This window comes from Sander lucioperca, chromosome 12, assembly GCF_008315115.2.
Source record: "Sander lucioperca isolate FBNREF2018 chromosome 12, SLUC_FBN_1.2, whole genome shotgun sequence".
Taxonomy (NCBI): domain Eukaryota; kingdom Metazoa; phylum Chordata; class Actinopteri; order Perciformes; family Percidae; genus Sander; species Sander lucioperca.
Window position 1 is genome coordinate 34,280,865 of NC_050184.1, and position 10,993 is coordinate 34,291,857.

At 40.1% G+C, this 10,993-nt stretch overlaps 1 protein-coding gene across 1 annotated transcript; it reads right to left on the minus strand.

The window, feature by feature from the left end:
• Positions 1-1,534: 1,534 nt before the first annotated feature.
• On the minus strand, positions 1,535-9,824 carry sdf4 (stromal cell derived factor 4). Its single transcript, XM_031290547.2, has 7 exons — positions 9,295-9,824; positions 8,193-8,509; positions 6,956-7,092; positions 6,706-6,819; positions 6,430-6,588; positions 3,438-3,613; positions 1,535-2,917 (listed from the first exon to the last, which is right to left on the minus strand). The coding sequence occupies exons 2-7, from the start codon at positions 8,501-8,503 to the stop codon at positions 2,741-2,743; spliced, it is 1,074 nt and encodes a 357-aa protein (XP_031146407.1). The 5' UTR covers positions 8,504-8,509; positions 9,295-9,824; the 3' UTR covers positions 1,535-2,740.
• Between the last annotated feature and the right edge of the window lie 1,169 nt (positions 9,825-10,993).

The following is a 10,993-nucleotide window of genomic DNA, read 5'->3' on the forward strand; positions in this document are numbered from 1 at the left end:
GACTACTGGTGCAGTAAAGGGTGTCGCTGTTAATCATGTGTGTGTATATATATATACAGTTATACAGTACCAAACCTCGGAATAAGCTCTTTAGCCAACAAGACTGCTCTATCATTTTCTCTTGAGTATGGGAACACTTCTGGCCATCTACTAAATTGATCTACAATAACTTAAGTATTTCAAAATATTCATATTTCTGTGAGGTATGTGTGTGAAATCTCTCTCTAGTGCTGGAATCCTGAACCATCAGGAGGTGGTAGAGAATCATGCTGTACTCTACTACTGTGTGTTACATTAGCCCTAGCACAGGTCAAACATGGGGACAAAAAAAATTCACTCACTGAAACTTTAGGTAGGCTATACAAAAATGAATTCTTACTCATTCATTCTTTGAGTGAGGTTACTCCCCTTTGTCCGACATGAGAAACACCACGGAATTGACAAACAATACGTAAAATACTGGTACAATTTCAGGTACTTTACTCGTTTTCATTTTCTGCTACTTGATACTTATACTGTGCTACATTTGGAGAAAAATAGTAGTTTTTGTAGTAGTAATTGTAGTTTTTACTCCATTTGACAACCCAGCAGTATATAAAGTAGTTGAAATTAGCTCCACCTTTACCAGCTGCAACATTAAAGTTAACACATTAATACCTCACTAATAATAATCCAAATATATATATACACTGAAATGAGCCATTCTGCATGAGTACTTTTACTTTTCTTACTTTAAAGCTTTAGTGTGTAACTATTTTATATTAATGAGCGTCCGTTACATTCAAGCCATTGCCAATTGAGTTGCAGCAAAGCTAATTGAATTACTAGACTATGAAAATGATGTAGTCCGGCGAACTTCGCACGCAGAAACTCAAGATAATTACCTCTTCTGAGGAGTCAATCATGTTTTTTTTTATTCCTCCGTTTCCTCTTTGGCTACAAGTAACTGTGTGGAGGAGGGGGTGGGGGATGCGCGATCACGGAAGGCTTGCCTCATGTGGATGCACCGACCGTTTATAATGTGATATTACTACTTTAACGAGTAAAAGATCTGATTACTTCTTCCACCAATATGACAGTAAATTGTTATTTTTGGGTTTCACTGTGGTGGTCATTTTTTTGTTTTGTCTATTTCCTGACATTTGTTGATTTAATCTGTAGTGATAAATGGACTGCATTTACTTTTCTAGTCTTAAATGACTAATCAAAGCACTTTACACACTACAGGTCCCACTCACACACATTCCAACACTGGAGGCCGAGGCTGCCATACAAGCTGCCACCTGTTCATCAGATAAACATTCATGCACATTTACACACCAATGGCGCAGCATCGGGAGCAATTCGGGGTTCAGTGTCTCGCCCAAGGACATTTGACATGTAGACTGCAGGGGCCAGGGATCGAACCACCGACCTTCCGATTGAAAGGCCATCGCTCTTCCACCTGAGCCACAGCCGCAAAAATTTAAGAAAGTAATCCGTTACTCGCAGCCCTAAAAAAATAACTAAGCACTAAAAGAAACCCAGGCGTTACTTAATTGATAAGAAATCTTTATTGTTTACCAGAATTTGCAATACATTGTTTTTTAAAGCTGTGTCACATTCGGTTACCATAAATCTTATCTTACAATCCAAACAGGACCAAGGACAGAGAAACCTGTAGCAGGATCCAAACCTTCAACAAAATGGTTGCCCATGCATTTGAATACAAGATGAAGAGTGAGCTATCCACCTTTGTCAAACAACACAAGGACACAAAGACCAGCCTCCTACATGAGTAAGGCAAAAACAAGAACAAAGCTCTTTGAGATGTTCTAAGATGCAGCTGGTCTAAATTCTACTGGTCAAATAAATAAATTCCTCTTTATCCACATCTTAACAACAGCATGAATTAGATCAAGAACAAAACAATAGACCTTTACATACAGGAGACATTTTGACCTGAAACACACACATAATTGTTAATAATATATCGTTAATGTTATCAGTGACATGTGCTTTACTTTTAATAAGTCAAAATGTCTGCTGGCAAAAAGGCACATTGTTCTTATATATTACTCTGACAAATTGTTAATGAAAATCTGTGCTAAGAAGGATCACTGTACGTTATTGAAGCAGTTTGAAAAAGTGACTTACATTTTGTTTACCCTGTTTATAAGTAGGACGGATTACGGACATCTATAATGCAAACTAGTGGAATTGTACACTGTTAATGACAACCCCTTTTGAATTTGGGAAAATTCCAGTAATTAGCTCTTTATAATATATCTCTATAAGGGTTTTTCCCTTGTAGCAGCATTATATTTATTTTTTCAGATTTTCTCTATGACAGAGGCATTTGTACGTAACAATTAATATTTACACTGTATGCAGACAACGCCAGATCCTGCAGAACAAATGGTGATATCGCCTAGCTGCACAGTCTCTCTCGCCACTGCACCAGGAACGGAAATATCTAGTCGGGGTTAAAATTACACACACACAAAAAATAGTTCAACAGCCCAACATTTAAAAGTCCAATGGCACACAGAAGACATACCATGTTATGTGTGATGGCTGGCAGACAGTCCAGGGCTGAAGGGAGGATGTATTCATTGGAGTCAGCAGTGAAAGAGGCTGTTGAATTGCACACTAGAACATCCTATCATTAGTTTGCCCGTCCTTGTCTGGCTTGTCCCTGAAGCAGATGTAGGATGTTGCCCTGCTTTGCTAAGCGGACTGAGAGAGGAGAAGTCGGTCTTCAGAACTCCTCGTGGACATTTCGGGCGTAATCCATCAGTTTGCTGCCCGTGAAGTATTCGCTGTACTTGAGAATCTCGTCCAGCTCCAAATTATGATTCTGGTTTTCATCTGCGACAGCAATCATCTGCTTGGCCTCATTCAAAGCGTTGTGCTCGTTCATCGGGTCCATGTACTCCTGTACGCCACGCAAGAAGGAAAGGAAACATAACGGTCATTGAGAATCGAGTGTCAGTTCAATCCGACATTGAAAAAAGAAACCTTCATTAGCATTTTTGAGATGGTTGACTGCGCAATAAAAAGAAGAAAAGTTTTATGAGTCCTTGTTGACCAACTTAAAATACTTTAGTAGTAGGGCTGGGTACCCAACTCATAACTTTTTAGGCATCGACCGAATTGCCTCCTTAGTATCGAGTATCGCAAAATGACTCGTCATTCAATACCCAATTTAAAATACCTAAGGAGTAAATCTTATCAGTGTCAGTGAGCTGATAATGTTTGTGATTGGCTGTCTAAAGTACTACGTCGTAGAGGCAGGCAGGAAAAAGTCGTGGTATTGGTATGGTTTGTTTTTTTGTGCCATCTTACCCTATTTAGAAGATACTGACTTGAAAACTTCAAAGTATCAAAATAAATATTTAAAAAAAAGGGAACAATCAAACGAGACTTTTGCTTTTTTTCCCCCTCCCATTTCTCACCTCCAGTTCCTCCATGGTTACGATGCCATTGCGGTCGGAATCAATGACGTCCTCGAACTCCTTCTTCCTCTCCCGGACCCAGTCGTCGTCGATGTCCTGCGCCTGCTGGTTCTCCACGGTGCCCACGGGCAGAGAGATGAACTCGGACAGGGTCAGTTTCTTATCACCATCCTGGTCTACAAGCACAGCAACAACCAACATGTGATTTCTTTCACCTCGGATCTGTTAAATACATCTTCATAATGGGCCTCAACACAGAGCAGGGCTTATTCAAATACACATGGGTATTAATGTAAGGTACAACATCAAATATATAGATCCACTATTATATTTATTACATAAACAGATGAGACCTTTGCCAATAGAAACATATATAGTAAGGTTTGTTACCATGTTTTGATGGAAATGTACCAATAATGGGCTTTTGTCAATCCAATTTGTTTGTAACGTGAAATCATACAAAATGCAATTCCCGAAAAGTGTAATCCTGTCAGTTACATTCCAGTCATATGCATTAAAAACTGTCTCCGGTACACGCATGCTAGAGCTGATACAATTAGTCGGATCAATCAATTGATAATGGTACACATCATTTTTGAAGGAAAAATGCCAAGAATTAGCTGGTTCCAGCCTGTAAAATGTGAAGATCTTTGGCCATTTTGTTTGTTTTTATATTTCATTTGACCGTGAACTTGTTGTCTTTGGGTTTTGCGATGTTGTTCCGACAAAAACTAGCTATTTAAAGACGTCACCTTGAGCTATGGGAACTTGTGATGAGCATATTTCTTTTTTTATTTTTTTATTTCATAGCTTGGACAAGTGTTCTGCAGATTAAGCAATAATTTAAAAAAGCATTAGTTGCAGCCCTTAGTAACAAACCATATCATTTTGATGTTCCTGCCCCATAGTTGATGTCACTTTCTACTGTGCTGTCTGAGACAAAATGCCGCAGCAAGCTTCATCAGCTTTTTATAGTACGAGTGCGACCTGAATAGCGTTTCCCAAACTGAGTTACATTCACCAAGACCAAACCAGGTCACCTCATGAGGTTAAGAACAGTATTCTCCCTGCATGTAAACACTGATGTTTAACAGTGCAATGTGTACAGTGCCATCTTAAATATCCCAAACCAGTGTACATTAAAAGCTGCTATTGACAATATGTTAATAACAATGGACACAATTACTACATGCGTGTGTTTTGGTTTTACAGACAGTTTTAGTTTGCTCTCATCAGTATTATTTCCAGCAGCAGCAGGCATCGGTTTGCAGCGAAACAGCTCTAAAACCCCACTGTGCACTTCCTGTTCAGCTACACACAAAGTTTGAGCCTGGCTAGTGAACATAGTGGAGAACTTAGCAGCTTAAGAGCCAGATATTTCCCTGAGGAATGAGTGGAAATCAAAACGGAGCTAGCTCAGTGGGTAGAGCAGGCGCACATATACTTGGAGGTTTATGCCTCGATGCAGAGGTCCTGGGTTCGAATCTGACCTGTGACGATTTCCTGCATGTCTTTCCCCTCTCTCAACTAGCTGTCCTGTCAAATAAAAGGCAGAATGCGTTAATTTTTTTAAATCGTATTAATCGCATGCCGCCATTTATTAATTTATTTTCACTTGGCTTTGCATCGTGCCTAACAGGCTACTATTTTGCCGTACTTCCTCGTAACACATCCTGCTGCTGCAGGAATAGCAACGCGGATTTCGGTGCTTCATTCTGGTGCCACTGATATGCCTGCACTTCTCTCTGATGTTCTGAAACAGACGTTACAGGAAACAGAAACATCACTGCACATGACGCTAGTTAACACTATACTCGACAGCAGCTAACGTTAGCCTACCGCTAGCTATTAGCTGGATTAAACACGGTTACAATGCTGACAGCTAACGCTAAACGGTGTAAAGTGTGTCTGTATTTCACTGTAGAGGATTCCGACACCGGGATGTAACAATCTGCAGCTGCTGTTGTCGGAAAAACACAGACTGTGCGTTCAATGAAACTGGTAATTCACAGCCTCGTGATGCATTCAAAGTTGTTGTTAAATTCAAATGTGTGACTAGATTAAATATATAATAAACAACTTTCTTTGCATTCATTTGATTCCCAATCAAGATACACTGGTAAGAATGGCTTTCCATTGTTAATATGTACTTAAAAACAGTTCTGAAATGAAAAATAGAATTTTAATCATGTGATAAAACATGAGATTAATCGCGATTAACTATAGAAATTCAAGGATTAATTGCGATTAAGAAAATGTAATCGTTTGACAGCCCTAATATATATATATATATATATATATATATATATATATATATATATATATATATATATATATATATATATATATATATATCTTGCATTCATCACCAGGCCAGAACATGCTTGAATGCTAATGTTGCTACAGTATGTATATGCTGGACGTGTAAATAAGCTGCTGTTTGCTAACTAGTTCCCCATGTCAACTTAAAGGTGAGTGCGTCCGCTGTCTACAAGTAGGGTTGGGTATCCTTTTTTTTTTTTTTTCCCCGATACCGGTGATAAAATAATACTTTTAAAATGGTGCCTGAACCTATACTTTATAAAAAAAAAAATTAAAAAAAATGGGGAAAAAAGGAAGAGCACTATGTTCCGTTGTTGGAATCCTCTACAGCAAAACAGTGACACTTTACACCGTTAAGCTGTCAGCATTTTAACCGTGTTTAACCCAGCTACTAGCTAACGTTACCTGCTGTCAATTGTAATGCTAACTAGCAACACATGCAGCAATGCTTCTGTTGCCTCTAATGTCTATTTTGGAGCTGCAGCGCAGGCATTTAGGTGGCACCGAAATCCGCGTTGCTATTCGGTCCGGTAGATATCGGCCATTTAGGCACCGGTGCCATATCAGCATCGGGTTTCGGTACCCAACCATACCTACAAGTGGCTAAGAATAGTTAACACAGGTTTAAGACAATGACGGCCATGATTCAGGTAAAGTAGGTCAAATGTACCTAAGTCGCGTACGATCTCCTTGACCATGTATTTGAGCATGCCTGTGCTGTGCTCCGGGTGGAGGAAAGACAGGAACTCCTGCTCATTCAGCAGCTGGTCAGCTGGGGGGTTGTCAGCCTGAAACCAGCGGTCCTTCAGGCTTTCCAAAACCTCCTGAGCTGCAGTTATGAAAGGAGAGAAAATTCAGCTCAATTATATTCTTACTTCGATATCTGCAGCACATATTCGGGAAGATTGTTGAAACTATTACATTTGTGAAATAGTTCCATACTTACTTTCCTCATCCAGTTTCAGATCTTGATTATTCTTTATTTTCTCAGCAATTTCCTTTTCATCGAAACCTTTGCTGGCCAGAAATTTGACTCTGTATTCATCCCACGTCACGTGACCTATGGACAAGGCATGAATTGAGCATTTGGGTTTTTGACTAAACAGAAAATATTCATTTGTTTACAACCCACTGTGGCAACACGGCGGTGGGCGGTGTTTTATTTTTTTTGCACGTTCCGGGTCTCTCTCTCTCACCATCACCGTCGGGGTCAACAGCACGGAAACTGTTCTTGTTCTCCTCCATGGCCTCCTGGAAGTGCTCCTCCGTCTTCTCCATAATCCAGCGCTGCATCTCCTTGGCGCTAACACTCCGGTCCTTGTTGAAATCAACCCTGAGGATAGAAATAAAAATGAAAAATGAGTTGCTGATTTAGCTTGAGTTATTGAACATTAACACAGTCAATAAACTACTAAGTATATACTAACAGCTGTAATGCCCCTTATGATCTGTCCTAGTGTTTGCAATCTGGTGCTTTTGTTTAAACTGACCATGCACTAATACCCTGTAAACATTGACGTTTCTTTACCATTTAAGATCAAATAATGTAAGAAGGAGGGGGGATGGGAAATTTGTCAAGTCATGGTAAAGGATTAGTTCTTTTTCAGCTCAAGTGCATTCTTTCTTTCAATACAGGTACTCTGATGTATTGCAAACACGGGGGTTTCACAATACTCTTCATTTCATCATTCTGTGTGTTTTGCAATACCATGTTGTGACACACATTCAGCTACTCATAACAGTGTATAAGTTAGGGATCGACCAATACCGATTTTTTTTTTTTTTTTTTTTTTCATCAGCCTTAGCCGGCTAAAAGGCTTTCATCAACATCTACAACACAGCCTTGATGATGCATTGCTTGCTGACATATTATAAGACAGATATAATCAGGTCATCACAAAATGTCCTCTGTCAACACATTGAAATAATTTAAGAAAACAAACCTGAAAAGTAGCCATTGAAATAAAGTGCTTGATTTGTAATTTAAGACTGCCATGGTGCTGGAAGCCTGCCAGGCTTCCAGCACCAGCACTCTGCTAGTGGGGGAGGGGCAGTGCATGGTCTGCACGTGAACTACAGCGTCTCCAGCAACACAGAGCTGCCTGTGGACGCCTGTCTGTAAAGAATGCGAAAGAAAAAAAACTATCGGCGAATGCAGCAGCCACGTATCGGCCAATGCAGATACACGTAAAAACGCAAATATCGGCCCGATATATCAGCCGGCCGATAAAATCGGTCTATCACTAGTATAAGTATAGTTATCATAGCCTATGGGAACCTTTTCCTAAGGCTTTTTGCTATTTGCTAGTCTCCGGACTGGACCGTGATGCTGGTGACTTCTGAAGAACCGGATCAGCAGCTTTAGCTCAGGCTTCCAGTTCAGCAATGCTGTAATTCCTGTGACTCAAAAGATGACAAGCATAACCCCCTTACTTGGTGAAAATGTCAATCAGCTTCTTCCTGTTCCTCCTTGGCTCCGAGTCCTCCTCAAACTCCTCGATCTCTTTACCCAGGAAAACCTCCTGGTGGAAGTCCTTATTTAAGTGGCCATCCATCTCCATCTTCACCCCATTCAGGTGGTCCGGGGGAAGAATCTCGTTGTCGTCCTTGCTGGCTGGAGCCTTTTCTTTAGCGGCCGACATGTTGGCTGGCCGTGCATGCACATGGATGGTGTGGAGCAGGATATAGAAAAGCAGAGACACTGCCAGGAGGTTTCTGCACCACAGTTTTCTCCAAACAGCCATGGTTGACTATAGAGGGGTAAAAGTAAAGTTTGAAGTTATGTGAACCAACTGTGAAAAAAATAAAGAAGAAAGGTATCAAGCCAAGTTAGCTAAGACAAGACAATGTGGTTTGATGCACATCAACTTGATGCAACACGATCTCAACTTTCATGCCGCGTTCAAGACACTTCGGAGTTTCCGCACTTACTTAAATGCCCACAGGAAAATCCCATTAGAGGCAACGTCATTGACGTTATAGGCATATTTATGTGGAGGACTCAAGAGGTAATTGTTTTTGTAAATACGATATTGATAGGCAGCTTTGAAACATCATAAATCGTCTGACAGTATTACATTTCACATAAATTGTATTTTATGATTTCACGTGACAAATAAAATTGATAGATTTGATTTATCACAGTTTAACCCTAAAGCGGTGACGCGCCCATGATGTGATATGTATTCTGAACCATGGATGTGCTCTGAACCCAACACAAGATTGCAACGATAACGTTTAATTTAACAGTCATCCTTGGCATCGTTAACCTCGTCAATGTTTACAGTATCCACTTTAATTTACCAGCACGGAATTACATGCTCACAAGGCAACTGACGGTTCCTTCACGTAAATAAAGGTTAACGTTAGCTCTGGAATTTAGCCTCGTCACGTCATTGGAATTATTTTATACCGCAGTTAGAGTTAACTGTGTTAACATTAGCTAGCTACGTGGCTAACACAGGCAGGGTAGTAAACATAGTAGATTACCGCTAGCTGGAATAAGTAAACAGTATACAAAGACACTATAACCAACCTGTCAAGCACGATGACTAAAAACGACACTGCGGGACAAGTTCAAACGACTTTGGATATTGAGAGATGGCCAGCTGGCTAATGTTAGCTGGACTTCCTAGTCAAACAGACCTACTGTAGTGCTTCCAATCAGCAATGTATTTCCCCCCCCAGGATGGCGAAGGCATGTGCCGCACTTATGTGCCTCTTATTGGCTTACCCTGACATTCTACCCTAACCAATCTCACTCCTGATGCCTGATAATAACCAACCCAACCAACGAAGGCAACGAGTACTAGCCAATCAGAGGGAGAGTAGGGCGGGTCATGCCTTCGCCATCCTAGGGGGAAAAGGGGCTTCTAGTCAGGTAAGTTTTCAGACTCCAGTTCCTGTACACGTGGCTTTACCACAACGTCCTCATTCCAAAATGTGGGACGGCTCAATCTAAGTTCCACTGAAGGTATACGGTTCGGCTGTAAAAGTCCTTTCTAATGTTCCAGTTAGTGTTATATCATTCAAGCTATCACTTGAACTGGTTCATGGCTAGTTGCTAACGTTGCTAGGATTTTGTCAAGCTATCCAAATCCACAAGTATCATTTCCGGGCGGCAATTTCAAAGTAAAAGCCAAACCGAGAAGTTTTGTATCTAAGGGGCACTTCTGCAGTTGTCTAAATAAACATAGCACAAAAAGTAAGGACATTTGTGTTTGGTAGATTATTTCTCTGTGGTAACAATGCTTTTTGACAATAAATCTTATACCATTGGAAAGCCTGTTTAGTTCCCTTTCAAATGGTGCCCCATTTGTAAGGAACATGCATTTGTGGGAAGAGCAGCAGCGCTGAGTATGTGGGTTGCACCCATGAAAATTTTGCCAAATCTTCTCTGCCAATGCCAAACAGCTTATTCTGCCATTGACTCTTTGGTGTTTGGTGGATTAGATGATTGAAGTTTGAAGAAACAAGACATATTGGCAATTGAACAATTTATTCATTTCACAAACAGGAGCCTCAGTAGCGTGTGGAAGAACCATACACAGCCACAACAGCCTGGCACCTCCTCCTCATGCTGGTCACCAGCCTGGTCACACACTGCTGTGGGATGGCATCCCATTCTTCAATCAGCATTTGTCGCAAGTCAGCCAACGTGGTTGTGTTGGTCACTCTGGCACGAACAGCACGCCCAAGCTGATCCCACAAGTGTTCAATGGGGTTGAGGTCAGGACTGTTTAGTTCCCTTTCAAATGGTTCCCCATTTGAAAGGGAACTAAACAGGCTTTCCAACAGTATAAGATTTATTGCCAAGAAGCATTGTTACCACAGAGAAATAATCTACCAAACACAAATCTCCTTACTTTTTGTGCTAAGTTTAGTTCAAAAATAATTGATACACATACACAGGTAAAATTGTCAGGATAAAGTATTGGATATATTGTTAAAATATAGATCATGGTAATGGATATATGTTTAAAATAGTAAGTAATGGATATACCTGTGCATTTGAAATAGTTGGCTAAAAGTATTGTATATATGGTTATTAATAAAAATAGCTAATGTTCAAATGGTTGAAATAGTTAAAAGTATTGAAAGGCTACATGTTTAAAATAGAACAAAGTTATAGATAAATGGTGAGATAATAGTTAAAAACGGATGGATTCATGTTTAAAATAGTTAAGTTAGTAAGAAAGGGTTAATGGTTCAAATGGGTAATAGATGAAACAAAT